An 18742-nucleotide genomic window follows, 5' to 3' on the forward strand; every position below is an offset into this window, starting at 1 on the left:
GATTCTAAATGGCAGTTTGATCTCTGTATCATTTCTGTAGAGGTGTGTGTAAGGCAGTGAGGTGACCAAGTACCAGGACACACAAGTGTTGAAGTAAGGCTGACCTCTTGGGTGGTGCTGAGCAATCCCCACACTGCTTGGCTCCTGCTGTCCCAGTTAGACCTGCTTTTAAGCTGGAAACAACGGTGCTTACCTCAGCAGGGTTTGGGTTTTTTCAGGTAACTTTTTGAGCTGCAGGGACCACGAAACAACGTGTCGTGTGCGGGAAGGCGCTCCCTTGGGATGCTCAGGTTTGGGCGCCGTCGCACAGCTGCGCGGCGCTCCCCATACCCGACCTGCGGCCGGGCCGCCGGGAGGTGCCGTTGGCGCATGCGCAGTGCAGCGGGCGGGGCGCGTTCCCGCGGAGGCGGCGCCTTTTCGGCTCCCGGCGGCCACCGTCGTAGGGCTCAGCTGCGGGACCGAGCGGCGGGACAGCCGGCAGCCGGTAAGGGCCGAGGCCTCTCCTTCCTGTCCCGCCTCGCCCCACCCGGGCCGGCACCGAGCGGCCTCTTCTGCTCCGCACCCCTCGGCCCCAGCAGCCGCCCCCGGGCCGACCCCACGGCCTGAGCCGGCCGCCTCCTCTGCCCGTTGCGGCGTCCTCGGGGCTCCGTCGCCGCCCCTCTCCCCCGGCGGCACGGTGCGTGTGACCGCCGGGTGCGGTAGGCCGGCCCTGCGCCCGTGCCCTCGCCTCACAGCGGCCCTCTGCCTGGCAGCGCGGCGCTGCCCCGCTACGTGTATGCGCTGCCGTGCACGCAGCGTACCTGGCGATAGTTCGAGTGTACTCGCAGCCTAAAAAAGTTTCTTTAGGCGTGTGGTTGGAGAGCACGAAACTCAGAAGTTTCTTGCTGTGCCGTGATAGTGTCATGGAGGAATGCTGAGCCTTGCCCTGCTACAACCCCGCCTCGGCAGCGCTGGCGATTAGCCGCGATTAGTGCCTGCGCCTCCTGTAATCTGGCTCTATAATAAGCGCCTGGGAGAGCTGCAGGCTGCGGTGCCGGAGAGCTGGGGAAAGGAAGGAGTGGTGCGAGGGCTTGGGGTTGATCCCGGGATGTGGAGCGTCACGCAGTTTGCATCTCAGCTCCTGTGTCATGGCCGTATGGCCTCTGTCAGCCCCGGGGGGGGGACTGGCTTTTCTGCCAGGTGACCTTGGCTGACTGTTCTGTCCTGCTGTACGCTTGGTTACAGGGGATCAGGAGGGCAGCATCAGCAGGAGCTGTTCAAAGGAGTGGGGTGCTCAGGGGGGGTCTGGTGTGGCCATTCCTGGAGGTGTTCAAGAGGAGGAGGTGTGGCACTGAGGGGTGTAGGTGGTGCTGGTGATGGGATGGTCGGACTCAATGATCTTAGAAGTCTTTTCCAACCTTAATGATTCTGTGGTTCTATGAAAGGGGAATGGTTAGATGCCCAGTGGTGTGGGGGACTAGAAAAGTGAGTAGGGCCATACTGACGGTCCTGGGTGGGGAGGGAGAGAGAAGGCCTTGCAGGAGTGGCACTGGGCTTGGTTATTGCGGCAGCTCTGAGATTCAGCCAGAAGATAGAAGGTCAGCTTGGTCTTTTATAGGTGTTTCAGGATACTGTAGATAAGGAATTCTGCCCCTGTCAGCACTGCGTGTAATCCATCACGGTGTTAGAGCACGTGCTCCTACCCGTGCCCTCTATTTCCCAGCAGTGAGCAGTGCCCGGCAGTGCCGGGTTTGGCTTTGCAGACGGCGTTACCATGTAAGGACACTGTGCAGGAAAGCAAGGCTGGGGGAGCCTTTGGGGGAGCGCTGCTTCTGTCCTGCTACTGCCACTGGGGCTGAGATCCGCTGATGCATTGTCTGTAATCGGATGTTTCTCTGGGGGAGGTGGAGGTGGGATTGTCACGGCTAATTAATTAGAGGTCGTAAGAAATGCATGAGCTGTCTCGGAAGTCTTAGGTGCTATTTTAGGAGGTGACAGCAGGTGGCAATCCCTCCCTACAAATTTTGCTGTGGAAGACTCCGCTATTTGTGCGTTTTTCTCAGACAACCACAAGAGGTTGCTAAAGAGCCTTTCTCTAAGGATTAAGGAAGGCTGAAATCAGGGTTTCTTACCTTCCAGACTTAAAGCCCAGTGATTTAAGGAAGTGTTGCTGCATTGATACAAAACCTCAGCTGCAATGGAGCTGAAATAGTAGAAGTTGCTTTAGGACGGGATACTACAATCTTCTGGCTTCCTGTGTGTCTTCTGTAGGCATCTCAAGTCTGTTGGCCCTGCTGCTGCTTTGCCTTGATGGCCAGGGATGTAGAAGCTGTCCAGTTCCTGTTGTCTAACGCTCCTGCAGTTGTCCTATTGATGTTGAGCCAATCTGTTAGGCAAGCCACTTGTTTGCTTTCCTGTATCTGAGTAAGTTACCATAGGCAAGACATTTTACCTTCCAGTTCTGCTCTAACATAAAATTATGAAAGCAGAACAATAATACTTTCTTATGCAAAATGTTTAGTGCTTTGTGACAAGAACAGCTGGGCAATCAGTCAGTAAGGTTTTGTGTGGTTTTGTAACTTTGAGTTTGCCTGTTAAGTGCAGGTTGTGGCAACCATACCCACAGCCTATCCAGCACAGAGGGTACGTAGTGTGGTGGTAATTCTCGTCATTGTTTCCTTACCAGAAGGAGGGGGTCTCTTGGCCATACTGTAGTAATATTAGTGGCTCAGTGGGAGGTTGTCATCTCAAAAGTGAAGCAGCAAGGCTTGTGTGTGCATCCAGCTCCTGCAGCTGATGGTGCACGAGCGGAGGAGGAAGAGGCAGGGAGGGGAACTGATAGGGAACACGCCAGCTGTCTGACACCCCAGTTCTGATGGAGTTGGGATGCTTTTTGTGTTAGGCCCTTGCTAGCAGGTTCCTTCTGGGGATAATTTCATTCCCTAATGCTGATAAGGGGAGTAGGCCAGGACAGTGTTCCTCTCTGAGTGTGCTCCCTAAAAAATGAGTGCTAAAAAGCATTCAATCAATTCTAATCAAACAGCATGTCCTGACATGACATGGGAAAGTGGGAGTATGTCCTTATCCTTCTGACTGGTGACAGAGAAGAGCCTAAAGAGGGTCTGGTGTTACTAGACATGAGGTCTGAGTCCTAGAAATGCTGCCGACCAAATTTCTCTACATGGGGATACTGTCAGTTGGAGGCCGTGGCTTCATGTAAGCCTCAAGATGATGGAAGGCTTTTTGAAAACTTTTCTAATATGCTTTGGCCAGGCAGTGGGCTGTGCACAGCAAGCTACCTTTATGAAGGAGGCTAGGAAGAAGCCTCCATGTTCTGCTCTATGACCAAACTGTATGATTTACATTTGTTATCCTGCATCTAGACAGAGGGACCACGTGGACTCAGGATGTGACTGAACTAACAGCCTGGCTAATGGTTATGTTCCTACCTGGAACAACAGCGTGTTTATATTTATACTCAATGTTGCAGCCTCCTGACTGTGTACAGTTGATGTTTGTCTTTCAATTATCTTGCTATATTATTGCCCAACTGTCTCTGCAGTGACGTGGGGAGATTGTGTTGCCCTTCTATAGGTGTGTGTCCAACTATTCAGTCTTAGTAAAAAGAATTACAGTCGCATCTGGGCTTGAAACCTAGTGGATACTTCTGGATCACTTCCTCTCACCTGCTACCATTTATAAACTGAAGCAGAAGGTCAAATGATTTTTCCTTTGGCTTCTCTGAGGCGTGAGAACAAAGTGCGTTAATTAAATTGGCACGTGGTAGCATTGCACTTTGTTTTCTGTTGCCACATCGCTTTGCTGTTTGGAATTTACCCTGTCCTTAGATTCCTTCTGCTCCATTTTTGCCGATGCGTGTACTGACACTAGTGTGTTCAGAGAGAGCAACTGGTGCTTTGCAAATACATTTAAGTGAATTTCAGCAGCTGATTTAAACCAGCCCGGGCTGAAGACTTGAGTATGTTGTTTAATTTAGATCCCCTTCCTTTCACTGAAATTTTCCTGTAACTGGGGTATATGAAAAAGAGCCGTGTAGTAAGGAAAATCTGGGCTCAGACAGCAGGAATTGTTTTTTCATTAATTTGTACCAGTAGAACTGTACTAAGTCAGGAAGCAGCAAATAATTACTCTCAGTAGAGAGAGGGCTTTTTTTCTTGATACCACTGTAAGGGGTGTGCTTTGCTACTGTTGTGGTTATTTTCATGTTGGCTTTGTCTAGCTATTCTAACTGCTGTGTGAAATTCCTTCTAGAGCCTAGAAAATGAAGCTAAAGGAAATTGAGCGAACAGCTGTAGAGGTGTGGAGTCCTGCAAACAACCACCCCATTTATCTAGCAACAGGTAAAGTTCTTTATGATTCAATAAATTTAGAGTGTGAATCTCAGAGAGACTTTATGTAGAGCTGTATTGGTAAAAAGAAAAAAAAAACACTTCATTTTTCCCACTTTAATTCCCACTTTAATTATCTCTTGAAAGCTTGCAAATAATATGCTGAAAATGTTATCACTTTTTTTTTTTTAAGTGACACCCCTATGGAGGTTATTTTTTATGTCTGGCATTAACACCTGAAAGAGCAGTCTTTTGTCAGAGGGTGAATCCGTTGCTTTTTTGATCTAGCTTCTGTTTAAGTCTGTACACACTCCAGTGCCTGCTTGCTGTAAAAAAAGTAAAACGAAGTTACTTAGTATATCTGTGGAACTAAGCTCACTCTAATAGTGTTTATTTAGGCTCACTCTTAGTTTATTGGTTTTCAGTCATTATCAAGTAGCCTGACAACCAAAGAATAACAGTATTTTCTTCCTGATATCACTTGATTTGGTTTATATTCAGTTTTCAGTGTTTCTGCAGAACCATCATTTACAATTTTTATAACCATATTATTTCCTGAAGCAGAAAATCGTCACGTTCGCTGGGTTGGAAGCAGGTGAATTTAGCATCTGTGTGGATCTAACAGCTTGTGTTGTCTACCCAATGTGGGAAGTAATCAGGCCTGTCTGCTGTTTGTTTGGGTTGTGGAGGGTTGACATATTGTCCTGCTTTTTTTTTTTTCCCCAGGAATGGCTGTCAGAAGAAACTGATTAAAGTTTGGCTTTTGCCTTAAAAGCAGCATTACTGTTTTTGGGGTAGATTTTCTATTTTGAGTTTCTCTAATAAGGCCAGAGTTTTGATTGGACCAAAGGCCTTGGCTTCAATCTGCTTTAGATCAGAAGCTGCAGTTTATTGTTTGTACTGCTTTTTTTATGGTCCCTTGGGCTCTTCTCTTGCCATAGACAGTTACAAAGCATCCCTGTTGTAGCTGGGTAATTATTTGCATGGCAGTGTCTCATTAGGCAATGTTAAATCTATTTTTAATTTTATTCCCTAAACCAGGGAGAAGGAAGCCATCACTGAGTGACTACTGTCTCTGTGTGGGTTGCTAAGGAATGCTTTGTTGGCTTAAGACTGGAGAATTTTTACTGTAGGCTAAGTATAGAAATTACGATCATAGACTTCTGGTCAAAGTTGAGTAGTATACAGAAATATTTAGGATCATAGTTTTACCTGGATTTGAAGAAGCAACTTTATTTGTAATTTCAATTACGACTCAATATCAGAAACTGTGGTAGTTCAGATAAGGTATGTGAATTATATCTATCCAAAGAGAGGAACATATTGCATGGCACTGATCCTGGTGCCCAGAATTTCTTGAAGAGTTTTTTATTTCTTTTTGAAGTCTTTGTTGTAATAGTTCCTGTTTCAAAGGTACTTATATATGTCCTCTTCCTGAATAGGCACAACACTGATGTGTTGACTACTAAGGTTACCACTGCCTTGTTTATTCCTCGTCATCTTGAAAAAAGTGGCCAATTTTAAGTACTACTCTTGTACTTCTGCTAGGAACATCTGCCCAGCAACTGGATGCGTCCTTCAGTACAAATGCCACCTTGGAAATATTTGAGGTTGACTTCAGGGATCCCTCTCTCGACATGAAGCAGAAAGGAACACTTCCTGCCTCAAACAGGTATCAGTGTCTCATGCTATTGATCACTGGAACTGAAGAGGGTTTTTCTGGTACAAAAAAGGAGAGAGGGGATTTGTTTTCATAGTATAAAGTGATATTTTGAATCACTTTGTCATCAAGGACTAAATATTTTTGACTTCACGCAGATCATGTTGGATGTTTGGTAATGCAGAATGTCTTGACTTCCACAAAATACTGTAGTCTACGCTGGCTTTATTTTCTTTAGGTTTCATAAGCTGATCTGGGGTAACTTTGGAAATGGGTCCCCAGAGTCCTCTGGAGTGATCATTGGTGGAGGGGATAATGGTGTACTGACCATGTACAGTGCACACCGGATCTTGGCTTCAAAGAGTGATCCTGTAATTGGGCAGACAGAGAAGCATTCAGGGCCTGTTCGAGCTCTTGACTTCAATCCTTTCCAGGTGCGTAACATGAAGATGCTTGTAAATGAATGTTTTGGTTTTCTTTTTTCCCTTGTTCCTTCAGTTAATAAATCTGTAAACACAGCATTTAACATGAAAGAGACATGATAGTTGTGCCACAAGATTGATTTGGAGCTTTGATTTGGGCCCTGTTCACAGCTTTGTCACTGTATTACACTGTGACCTTGATCAAGTCATTTTGCCTCAGAACAAAACATATCTTGTAATGCTGTTACATGTTGGGCCATTACCCATCTGAAGGCAGGACTTTTTTTTAAATTATTTTTCAATTAGTGTTTAATTCAGTGGGGTTTTGATCACACTTGAAGAGGCTGCAAAATACGCAAAAAGTAAACAGAAAGCAAGTTCTTGGGGCAGCAAAAAAGCAAATTGGTTTGTGAACATAGACCCTTTGGGGAAGTTTGCACTTTCTGAGAAGGAATGTCCCTGATGCCTGCATGCAAAGCAAAGGGTCGGCTGGCCAGAGGCAATGGCTTCCAGACCTGTGGCAGAGTTTCATGATGAGTAACACTATCGAACTGCAAATCTAGCTTGGTAGACAGATTTTGAACAGGCTTCTATCATGGCACAGCTGAAGACACAGAGGCCAGAAACATGTTTGGTTATAATCTTAGGTGCATCTGTTAAACGGAGTTCTTATCTGGCTGTGGAAGTTTTGAGGTTTTTTTTTGTTCACACTTATTCTTAAGAAATCTGTCCTCCTTCCCCATAAGCAGGAAATTCAGATGACCTTTTCTTTTTTTTTTTTCTGCAGAGCAACCTTTTGGCTTCTGGAGCCAATGATTCTGAAATCTTCATCTGGGATCTGAATAACTTCAGTGTGCCTATGACTCCAGGGACTAAATCACAGGTAAATGAGTTTTCCTCCAGGCGATAGCCCTGCAGTTTTATATGTCAGTAGGGAAGGCAAAAGGTGTGACTGTATGGAATCACCCTGGTGTAGTTACTCTGTGAAGGGAGAGTGAGCTTGACCTTTGTCAGGAGAAAGATGAATCATAACTGATAGGCTTCATTTTGAGGGGGTGGGAAGAGTGTTGTCAGGAAGGTGAGGAGGGCTAATAAATTGTGGAACAATGTACTTTGCATGGATGAGTAAGCTCTTTGGGTATTTGCATCAGGTACCTGACCAGTCTGTCTTAAGATCCAGCTGGGGCATGTGTTTTGGATTAATGATGCTTTTGTGCCTTCTTTGAGGAATGAGTTTATTTCAGGCTTTATGTGAAGCTTTTCATATTTCATGAAAGCAAAATATACCCAGTTTGGCCAGTGAGCCATTTAATGCTTCTCAGCTATTATTCCTGGATAATTTTTCCTGAGTTTGAAGGAGAATAAGCTCCTGATTATGATCATGTTATTCAGGACAATCTTAGTAAACTTGTCTAAAAGCAGGTTAGCTTTTTCTCCAATAAACCTTGCATTTGTTTCCTTGCCTATCTATCTCCTGCATTACAGGAGATACAGTAACATCAATTGAGTACTGTACCATTTTCCTTCTCATGCAACATTTCAGCTGTGCAATAAGGTCATCTTTCTGTTGATGTTTCTTGTGGAGGTCAGAGTAGAAACATTTGTATTCTTTCAGCTGTAGTTCTCTCTAGTGTGCAGCCTGATCTTACATGATTTGTAGGTTCTAGTCAGTCTAGTGTCAGAATCCTGTGATTAGTGTTTCCTCAACACAGAAATAATAGACCTATGGCTGTTTCTATCTTTGCAGCCTCATGAAGACATCAGTGTGGTGTCTTGGAATCGACAGGTGCAACATATTCTGTCCTCCGCTCACCCCAGTGGCAAGGCAGTGGTTTGGGACCTCAGGAAGAATGAACCTATTATCAAAGTCAGTGACCACAGTAACAGAGTGAGTGAAGACTGGTTCTGACTTGTTTATGACGTGGCACCACAGTGACAGCAAAGCAGCGGCACAGCTTTTTTGTTCAAGTGTTTGTGTTGTGGGAGCTCTTGTGACTGGTTCTCTTGGAGCTCCAGCATCAAAGCACATCTCTCTCTTTTTTCCTAACTGCACAAACAAGCCTCTTACCTATTCCTGAAGTACAGAGTGCCCTTGTTTTACATCTGTGTTCACATCTCATTTATGAGAAGCTTCCTGCATTTTAATCCTAGCTGTCTTCCTCAATCAACTTTCAACTAGTCCTCCAACTTCTATTGGTTAGAAGTTTTTTGGCTGTACAGAGAAAGCAGAAATTCTTGCTTCTCATAGTAAGGTATTGCTAGACTTGCTCTATGTCAAACATTCTAGGAAAGTTACTTGCAGAAAGAAGTGGCTCTTGGCCATTTGTGCCATTGCCAGGTTGCATTGCTGAATTTTCATCTTCTGCTGTTTTTGTCCCGAGATGCATTGCTCAGGAATGGCCTGGCACCCAGAAGTTGCAACCCAGCTAGTTCTTTCCTCTGAGGACGACCGCTTGCCAGTGATCCAAATATGGGACTTACGTTTTGCTACCTCACCTTTGAGCCAGCTGGAAGGACATACTAGGTGAGGGCCTGCTTGTCATGTTGCCTTTTCAAGGATCTCCATCTTTCTGATGCCAGCATCTGCGAGACTTGCTTTGGAGTAAAGAGGTTATTTATTTTAGACTGTTTTGTTTCACAGATGAATCTGGTTGAAGCAGATATGAAAACCGGAGTTTCTGATCTTAAACCAACATGCACCAGCACTTCTTATTGACAGAGTGGGAGAGAGGACTGAGTATGAAGTGCCACTGATTTCTTTCTGGTCTGTTTTAGGGGAGTTCTGTCTGTTTCCTGGTGCCAGGCTGACCCTGAATTGCTGTTGAGTAGCGCCAAAGATAACCGAATCTTGTGCTGGAACCCAAGTACAGGGGAGGTACTTAACAGCTATAAGTACACCTTATCTTCTTCAAACAAAACTGTGTGCTATATTGTGTGTTTGCCCCCCACCTTTTTTTTTTTTTTGTATTTGTGTGGAGTGCCAATGTGTTTTCCTCCAGTATGTCTTCTGCACTATACTTTTTTGGCTAAAATGACAATACTGTCCATACCCTGACTAAAAACAACAGGCAGAGATTCCCTCTGATGCATCTGTGTCCAGAGGTTATACAAGGAAGAAATCTTTGACTAAAACTTAAGTAAATCAAGAAAAATCTGTGTTCACACACACAGTGTTCTCTATGTCTTTTTGTTTCTTTCTCCTTCTCCAACAGTACTAGAAGATGAGGGGAACTTGAATGGGAATGGGGATCATTTGTTATGGTCATTGAGAAGGAAGCAGTATAGTTAAATATGCTTGCAAACTTGATTCAGAGCACAGTGGTTTCACATGTAGTTGCTTACCCAGTTGTGTATCTCAAAATTAACATTTTTGAAATATTTAAGGTTCATGCTATCTTTAAACATAAATCTGTGTAAAAAAAATTCTCAACACGCCTCCTGGTTCAGTGCTGAGTTTCTGGATAAAACTGAATTTTGAACTTTGAACAAAATTTGCTTTGTGGATCTTGGCAATAACACAGGGAAAGTACTTTTACAATACTGAGCAAAGTACATCTGTGAGCTCCAGGGTGGGTTCATCTCATGGGGCAGCTTGATATCTGACCACTTGCCTTAGAGGCATGAGAGAAGGTTGCCTCTTTTGTGAAAGACATTAAATGTGCTGTTGCAGTTTCATGGGCTCTGAAGCTCACTCTGTACAGATAGTTGATGATTAGAAGAGAATCAGACTCTGAAATGTTTCTGATGCTTAATTCTTACTCAAGTCTTTTCACTTTGTTTTAGAGGAAGAATTTTAAGAGCAATTTTAGCGCAGCTGGCTCGTCTTTGTGTCCAAATGTAGATTTGCAGAGTCTAAATGCAAGCTAAGGCATTAATGCAGTTTATTTTTAGGATGCTTCTTTGACTTAGTGCCAATGATTAGAAAATTTTCAAATGATAATAGTACTGGGAGTTTTCAATAGTAAGGGCAGGGCATTTACATAGAATGGCTGATCTGCTAATTCTGGGGGAAGAGTTGGTTTCTTTGGTTGTTTTTTGGGGGGGAGGGGGGGGATTTATTCATTTACTTTAAAGCAGTATACATTTTAATGTAAGTAATTGCAAGGTTTTATGCCTGGGAACAGATGATCATCACACAGAACAAAAGCAGGATTCTTTATGCTGGAAGGTTTTGGACCTGTGAGGCACAAAGCAAATCCCTTCATTTTACAAACTTGGAGGTTTGAGGTCAAGGTTGTATTATTGAGTTACCCTGAGAGAGGCAAGAAATCTATGAATGGGCCAGGAATTGAATTTTGGATTTTTGCTTGCTGGACCAGAGATATGTTGGCTGTAACGTTCTTTGTAGTTTGTCTGCAGCTATTGCAATCCTCTTTTCTTGTTCTACCTTTTTCTTACGGAAGTAAGCTTTTATTTCTATCATTTCTGCCCACGTGTTCTTGCTCATTACACCTTCTTACTTATTGACTTCTGGTTTTCAGGTATGGTTTTCTGATGTTGCAACTGCTGTTAACCAAGGGAGAAACAAGATTATTGTGCTCTGATACTTAGCAGAACAAAATCCAAAAGTGGCAAGTCAGTTGTGCTCTACAATTAGAATCCCATTGTTAACAGCTTTCTGTTGTTTGGGCTCAGTGTGCTACAGTTCCGATATTGCAAATACGTTCTTCAAGAAGCAAAAATAAAATACTCGTGTCAGACTTGTATACAGTAGTGATATGTAAATTAAGAGTGGGCTAGTAATTTGGGAAAGCAAATTGTTAACGTGCTTCTGTCTTTTTCTGTGATAGGTGGTTTATGAGTTGCCTATTCGTAGTCAGTGGTGCTTTGATGTCCAGTGGTGTCCTAGGAACCCTTCAGTCTTTTCTGCTGCCACTTTTGATGGATGGATTAACATTTACTCTGTTATGGGCGGGAACTTAGAAGCTCAGCAGAAGACACAGGCTGACAAGGTAAAGGAGCCAGAGGTTAACATTACTGGTATATCTGTGGTGCGGTGGTATGATTTGTTTGTGTATTTCAAGGTTTAGGGTAACTGATCTATTAAATTTTAGCTGTTCCTTAAGGAAATGGTCTTTCTTTGGAATTACCTGAGTGACTTGAAAAATAAAACATATAGATCTTGCCTGTGAAAGTCTGGCAGCCTTTCCTTGCTGAGGTTTGTGTTGCTTCCTTTCAGACATTCTAGTTAGCTGCATTTTGGAGCTATGTCCTATGATCCAGTCAAGCTCATCCTTAGTAAACACCAAATCTATTCCAATAATTTTAAAAATAAAGAATGCTTGTAAACAGCATTGTATATATTCTCACCAACCTCCTAAATGTCAGAAATCCAGATCAGAGGTCACTTATGACATACTCTTGTCTAGGCAATAAAGTCTGGAGAAATTATTTCACCAGCCTCGTCAAAGTTTTGTAAAGGCTTGAGAAAGTCCTTAAAGCTAACTTATTTGAAAGATGCAGCTATGAGCAATACAGGAAAAAGTATGACAACTTTTGACCATGTTTTGTCACTGTCTTGCATAAAACAAGTAATTTTGTAACCTCTGTTTTTTATGAGCTGGATGCTACGCCAAGCAGTGCTTGCTGGGGAGTTTTGTCTTGCTAAGGAAAACTTAGAAAGTCTCTGAAGGTTGAAGCTTTGAGAAATAATTTTGAGGACAATTTGGTAATACCATTCCTCTTGTAGAGGGCTTGGTTGTATTTCAGAAAGATGTTCTGTCATTGTCTTGCTCCTTTCTGATGAAGAAAGTAATCAATTATTAGCAGTATTTTTTTGTGCTTAATCCATTACAGAGAGAAATTGAATTATATCTTATCCCTTTCTCCATCTGATCCTAGATCTCTTCCTCCTTCAACAACCTGGATCCCTTTGGCACAGGACAGACCCTTCCTCCTTTGCAGGTGCCAGAGCAAGTAGCTCAAACCACCTTGATTCCACCATTAAAAAAGCCACCCAAGTGGATTCGCAGGCCTGTGGGTGTTTCATTTGCGGTAAGTAAATGGAGTATCCTTTTCACTGAAAATGCTTCTAGTGTCTTCTAGTGATGTAACCCCTTTCTTTAGCAAAACCTTTTGATCTTGCTGCTGCTGGTTGTTTTAATGTTGAAGGTACAGTGTGTTTTCCCATCTGGAGAAGCTCTTTTGCTCAACATTTGGGTGTATTTCCAACAAGAAAGTGTCCTGTAGCAGAGAAAATGAGCCTAAGTAGAAGTCAACTGAGCTAAGAAAGACTCATAAATCCTGTCCTTAGGCTGTGATATACATTTCTATTGTCTTTATCCTCTCTATCCAGTATTTATTTTTTTCCTCCTCTTTTCCTCCTAAATAAAAACTCTTTATTCTTTCAGCCTGTTTTGACTTGTTCTGTCTTTTTGGTGCCTACTATTTGCATGATGGTTTTCTTCATTGCAGCCTGCCTCTCAGAAAAGAGCAAACAGATCCAAATGGTACTTTTTTCTTTGTGCCTCTCTGACATTTGCATTTAGCAATGCCTGACAAAACATACATGAGTGGCGTGTTTACCAGCAGGAATTACTGATAATTCATCTGAAGGACTCCTTCTGTGTTCCTGCTGTACATATGCATGAAACTTTGGATTCCTTTTGATCACAGCTGGAGCTTGAGTCAGCCTTGCTAAATGAAAAGCTAAGTAAAGTTGTTAAATATAAAAATGCTTATTTTGTCTCTTTCTGTCTGTCTCAGTTTGGAGGAAAACTGATTACCTTTGGTCTTACCAAAGCTCCTGGGCAGCAAACACAGCAGACTTACCCACACCAAGTTTTCATCAGTCAAGTCACCACTGAAACTGAATTTCTACTCCGGTCCAGAGAATTGCAGATGGCCCTGCAGTCAGGAAACCTCCTTGATTACTGCAAGGGCAAGATCCAGACAGCCAAGTTGAAGTATGAGGAGAACCTGTGGAAATTCCTAAAGGTAGAATGCCTCTGGTGAAGCACAGGGGTCAATTATTTTATGTGTTTGTGTATGGGGGAATATTGGGATCTTTTCAATAGTAAATTTGCATAGTAAATTCTACCCCTTGAATGAATAAGGTGACCAATTACTGTCTTAAGTTGGGACAAGAGTCTCCATTGCAAGGATCACTGCAACCATGTCTTTAGTATTCTGTTTAAAAGAATGTGCTGCATGACCGTTTCTGCATCTGCAGGAACAGTTTCTGACTGTTTACAAGTATCTTGTCTACGTACAGATTGTTTGGTAGTAGGAACTCAAAAAGTTACTGAAGTAGCCGGATCTCCTTGCAAGGTATTAATCAGTCATTAAACAGTAGAGATAGCACATGAACTGGGCTACGTACAGCCTGAGGGAATTTCTGAGTCTGTCTGAAATCCCTACTCAGAAAGCTTCTTTGAAACTAGTTTGCTACTTTTCCTGTTGAAGCCAGCTAGGAGTTCATGCAACCACACTTTGGTTTTCATCCAAGCTCAGATAGGTCCATTCTCTCTGTGCAGAGATTAGACATGCAAATTCCGGACCATCCAGGGAATTAATGGCCAAGTGCACTAAATATGCACCTACACAGACCTGATGCTTGGTTGCCACTTACTTGTAACTTCATAACAAGGTTGGATGTTACCCTTCTATTGTTACCACAATTTAAATTCTGTAGGTTTTCCCACTGTGTACTGGGTGTACTTGTCATAGTTATTTATCTACAAGCTGAGCTCTAGACTTTGCTGCTGCTAGAAGTAGCTAGCTATTGGCAGTATGTAGATGTGTAGGATTTTACTCATTTTCTTGTCTTTTTCCATGTCCTTTGGGACTCAGGTGAACCTGGAGCAGGAATCTAGGACTAAACTCCTCAAGCTGCTGGGCTACAGTAAAGAGGACCTGCAAAAAAAGGTAAGGAGACTTTTGTTAGAGAGAGACCTTTATAGAGAGGACGGAATCTTCTGCTGCAACGTTATAGGATTTCTACTGGAAATGAATTCATGTCCTCGTGGTACACAAAGGACCGAACTGTATGATATTTCAGCTGAAAGGCACTTGAAGTGTGCCTTAGACTGAAACCTGCTGCAATGGTAGGGAACATAAGCAAGAGTCATTCTGTGGTTTCTTTTAGGACTGCACTAGGAATGCTGGATCAGCCCAGATTCATTCCTCCTGACCTGAAGCTGTACAAAAGCCTCCTTGTCCTGCATTGCACTCAGCAATTTTCTTTTTAGATCTTAAATGGTAAAACTGACCAAGACGTGTAACAAGTATAACTAAACCTCTACAGAGAATCCTTGTCCTCAGAGCTCAGAGATGAACTGTTTATCACAAAGAGGTGCTTTGAGAGAGGGATGAGGGAAAGTAAGTCCAAAATGACTGTTCAGATCTTTTTTTCTGATTGTGCTGGTCAACTGGACCCAAGTTCCCAGAGTTCCCATTAGAATGAATATGTAGACACTAGTAAGAGTACAGTAGTGGCTTTACTGGATCAGACAAAAATGGTCTTGGGCCCTATTATCTTACTGCCAATTGATGCTTAGGGAGATTTATAACAGCAGCACAGCTGTGAGAGCTTCTAGCATCAAGCTCTGAACCTCAGGGTGTTCCTCAGCCAGGAAGGTGACATACAGATATCACACTAGTTGGAACTGCAGCAGCTTGGACAAGTCTCTGAAAAGGCTAAGTAATGTCTGCCACGTGGCCAGCAAGGAATAGGGAGATAGAACTTTTCACACAGGTGGAGAAGCCAAGGAGTTGTCTAGAAATTGTTAGTCACTTGGTGGCTTTGCTGCTATCATGGTTAACCTTTTACCTTGTGAATATGTTTCTTTTCTAGATCACCTCATGTTTGAGTAATGGAATCCCAGATAAACAGACCCTTCCTGAGGCAGATGATACAAACACTGCACAGCCAGATCAGGTATGTTCTGTACATCTTAGCAGTCTGGGAAATCAGTGGAGGGTAGAATGAACAGAAAGGTTTAATTCCAGACAAAAGTTGTTGGGCTCAGCAGGAATCACAGAGGGCAGTCCACAGGCCTGTCAGACTCTCACAGGATCAGAATAAGTGATCCTAGTTGTCCCTTCTGGCTTTAAAACAAATCAGCCAATGATAAAGACGGACTCCTGGCTATTAACACTGCAAGAGGGCTTGCTTCACCAGTGTTGATTTCTTCAGTGATAGACTTAGCCTCACCCCAGCTTAACTTCATGCTACGATTCTGGATTTCCTCTGTGAAGATTATGCTGTGGCATTTCTTTTGCATTTCTTTCCTTGTCACTTCTATCCTTTGAAATGTTTTTTTTTCACATGATTTTTGAGAAGGCTATCTTCAGATGTCTCTCGATGCCTGGTTCAGCATCCTCTGTAAATTGTGTTCTTCTAAGGAATCTAAAGCTGCTATTCTCAGTGTATTAGTTTTGAACTCTTGTTGAGATACTCTAGGGATAGAAGTTGTGTCCTGCATTCCTACTGAGCACCAAGCATGTATGTGATCCTGCCTGTTAATTATAAGCATCTCCTGCTGGACTTATCCCTATTCCATGCTAAATCGTTCTGCTTGCTTACAGACTGACCAGTGAATGCAGGAAAACTAGACAGCGGTATTGTCATTGCCCATCTTACATTATCATTCTCCTTAAGTATTGTCAATAGCAGCACTGCTCTTCTTGGTGCCTCACATTGATAGAGCAGTGGCAGGAGGCATGAGGGGTTTCCAAGCTGAAATCCAGATTTATATCAGCATTCTCAACTAAATGCGGAGCAGCCCCGTACCACCCTGCAAACCATCAAACTGTTCTGAGCAGGATCTGTATGTTCAATGAATAAATTAACCTATTGCACTCTTTGCACAGCTTTTGATAAATTCCAGTGATGACGTAGCTGCTGTTTCCTCCTCTTCAGCCTTTTTTGACAACCTCATCCCACAGAACATGAGCACGTTGGAGATTCCTGTCACAGAAGGTACGTTACCTGGAATGTATTTTTGCTATCTTAGAAAAAGGGAGGATGGTAACACAAAACTCTAAAGAAACCAGGAAGAATCTGATCCACTCCAGCAAATGATTATCTATTAAATGCAAGGCCCACTCCGCTGTTATGCAACATTTTTATGTAATTTGTAATTAAATACACTTCACAGATAAGAGACCTATTTAAAGTGTAAGAGAATCATGTAAATGATGGAAGACTTACTGTCAAGTCAGTGGAGGTTTTTTGATTATTTTGGTTTTTAAATGCAAAACCTGATCTATGTTTCCAAATCTTCCTTTATTTGGACTTCCGTATGTTACTGTTTCTTACTGTCTGCTCTTTACAACAGTCATGATCATGCATCTTGATGATGCCACTGTAGGATGACTCTGCTTTCTCACCTCTATAGATACCGATGGACTGATCAGCCAAGCTCTTTTGTTGGGGAATTTTGAGGGTGCTGTGGAGCTGTGCATGCGGGCAGAGCGATTTGCTGATGCCATCATCTTAGCTATAGCTGGTGGGGAGAACCTCCTAAAGGAGACCCAGAAGCGCTACTTTGCCAAGCGGAAGACAAAACTCTCCCTGGTCAGTGACAGTTTTGTGTGCCCACTAAACAGGATACAATGTATGATATCATAGCAGATGTTTGTTTGAGTATATGTTGAAATGCTTAGGCAGGAAGTGGAATGTCCTCTTGGCTAGACATTAATTTTTATCTCTTGATAGTTCTATGATGACATCACATTACCTACCTAGAATGTCTGTTCTCTGTTCCTTTTCATTTGGCAGTTTGTGCCTTAGTTCCCTATGCTTGTAACCTGTTGAATATACAACCCCTTTCTAGCTCAACTAGGAGGATCCTAGCTTGTTAATTTCCAAATGGCGGAGTGTAAAAGGGAACGGGAAAGCCCGGTACTGTATTCACAATCATCAGTACTAAGTGCTCTGAAGCAGGATATGTGTTAGACAGGTTTTTTGTCTTGCCTAGTGCAGCTGCTTTCATTTCTTAAATACTTTGGGCTTCTTCCTTAGAAGTGTAAAGTACCAATTACTGTTAACATTAGAATGCTGGGATTGGTGTACCCTCACATGCAGCGAGGTGGTTACTACATACTGGGAAGTATGCCTGAAAGTGAGCTGTTCCTGTGGATGCACTTGCTTGAGCAGTCAGACTGTCTTAGTCTTCAGTGGATGACAAGCCTCCTTTTTCCCCTTACAGCTACTTTCCTCCATTGTGCAGCAAAAGTGGCAAGATATTGTTTGCACATGTGACCTACAGAGCTGGAAGGAGGCACTGGCCATCTTGTTAACATACTCAAAGCATGAGGACTACACTCAGCTCTGTGGTATGCGGTGTATTGTGTATATTCTGCCTGAAAGGGATTCCCCTCCCTTTTAAGGTCAGAGATGGATTATTGACTGCTTGACTTCTGTAGTTTCCTCGGTCTTGTTAAAAAGCCAAACATGCTCAGCAACTGATTGCTCTGAGAAGGCAGAGTTAGGGGGCAATCTAGTGACTGAATCTGAATCACAGAATCGCAGGGGTTGGTAGAGACCTCAAGAGATCATTAAGTCCAACCGCCCTGCTAAAACGGGTAAGAAATGCTGCTTAGCTGGTAAATAGCACCTGCCAAGCAGAAATGACTCAGCACCGTTGGAGAGGTTCCATCATTTCATGCATGAGAGATGACATCTTGAAATGCAAGAGAATATGGCACCTAGTACAGACCAAATTGTAGGGCTGGAAGGTTGCCATGGCAGTGGTGATAAGATTGTTTCAACTTACCTTGTTTAGCAAAAGCTAGGAGATAGCCTGGTAGTTATCCATGTATTTACTGTCTCTACCACCAGACACTACTGTTGCCTGGAGATACCCACACCTTTTTGGGAAAAAAAGAGCATTGAAGTTTCTTGTTGCACTCATTATTTTTAAGAGTTTTTCCTTCTTTTATATGATCAGACAGACATAAAAAAAATGATGTGTAAGAAATGACTTCTCTTTTCTACCAAATTGACTTTGCATCCTTAATGCCCATTTTTTTCTGTGTTATCCTAGAATTGGGTGCAGATCCAAAGCTGTCAATACCTTTTTATGCCAGGACAGTGTAAGATTGCTGAGAGCGGACTGTGAGGGTTAATGAACTCTTCAAAATATAAGTGTTAAATATCAGCTGTGTTTCTTCCTTTTAGACATGCTGGGTTCCCGCCTAGAGTTGGAGGGGGATGCATCCCTGTCCAATGATGCCTGCCTCTGTTACATCTCATCAGGCAATGTGGAGAGGTTGGTGGAATGCTGGGTAAAAAACCATGAGACTTCATCACCCCTTGCCTTGCAGGTACCAGTGTTATGATGTTGATTTTACTCTCTCTATGCCAGTTTGGTAACATTAATCTATTT

General features: G+C 43.1%; 1 protein-coding gene across 6 annotated transcripts in view; it reads left to right on the forward strand.

Moving 5' to 3' along the window:
* Positions 1–419: 419 nt before the first annotated feature.
* The window catches only part of SEC31B (SEC31 homolog B, COPII coat complex component), a 31798-nt gene continuing 13475 nt past the window's right edge, over positions 420–18742 (forward strand). For 2 of the 6 annotated variants that reach the window (XM_004942109.5, XM_001232875.7), the window contains exons 1-17: positions 420–484; positions 4252–4340; positions 5877–6000; positions 6227–6422; positions 7198–7293; positions 8158–8298; positions 8792–8934; positions 9186–9285; positions 11201–11362; positions 12252–12404; positions 13116–13346; positions 14202–14276; positions 15205–15288; positions 16224–16332; positions 16751–16929; positions 17564–17690; positions 18535–18680. In XM_004942109.5, coding sequence (XP_004942166.2) covers positions 4262–4340; positions 5877–6000; positions 6227–6422; positions 7198–7293; positions 8158–8298; positions 8792–8934; positions 9186–9285; positions 11201–11362; positions 12252–12404; positions 13116–13346; positions 14202–14276; positions 15205–15288; positions 16224–16332; positions 16751–16929; positions 17564–17690; positions 18535–18680 — 2145 coding nt within the window. In that variant the 5' untranslated portion in view covers positions 420–484; positions 4252–4261. Of the gene's footprint in view, positions 677–725; positions 1180–1717; positions 1756–3838; positions 3959–4251; positions 4341–5876; positions 6001–6226; positions 6423–7197; positions 7294–8157; positions 8299–8791; positions 8935–9185; positions 9286–11200; positions 11363–12251; positions 12405–13115; positions 13347–14201; positions 14277–15204; positions 15289–16223; positions 16333–16750; positions 16930–17563; positions 17691–18534; positions 18681–18742 lie in introns of those variants that run through there. The other 4 variants (XM_046943081.1, XM_046943082.1, XM_046943080.1 and 1 more) reach the window with 4 other exon arrangements.

Source organism: Gallus gallus, chromosome 6 (assembly GCF_016699485.2).
Source record: "Gallus gallus isolate bGalGal1 chromosome 6, bGalGal1.mat.broiler.GRCg7b, whole genome shotgun sequence".
In the NCBI taxonomy this organism is placed as follows: domain Eukaryota; kingdom Metazoa; phylum Chordata; class Aves; order Galliformes; family Phasianidae; genus Gallus; species Gallus gallus.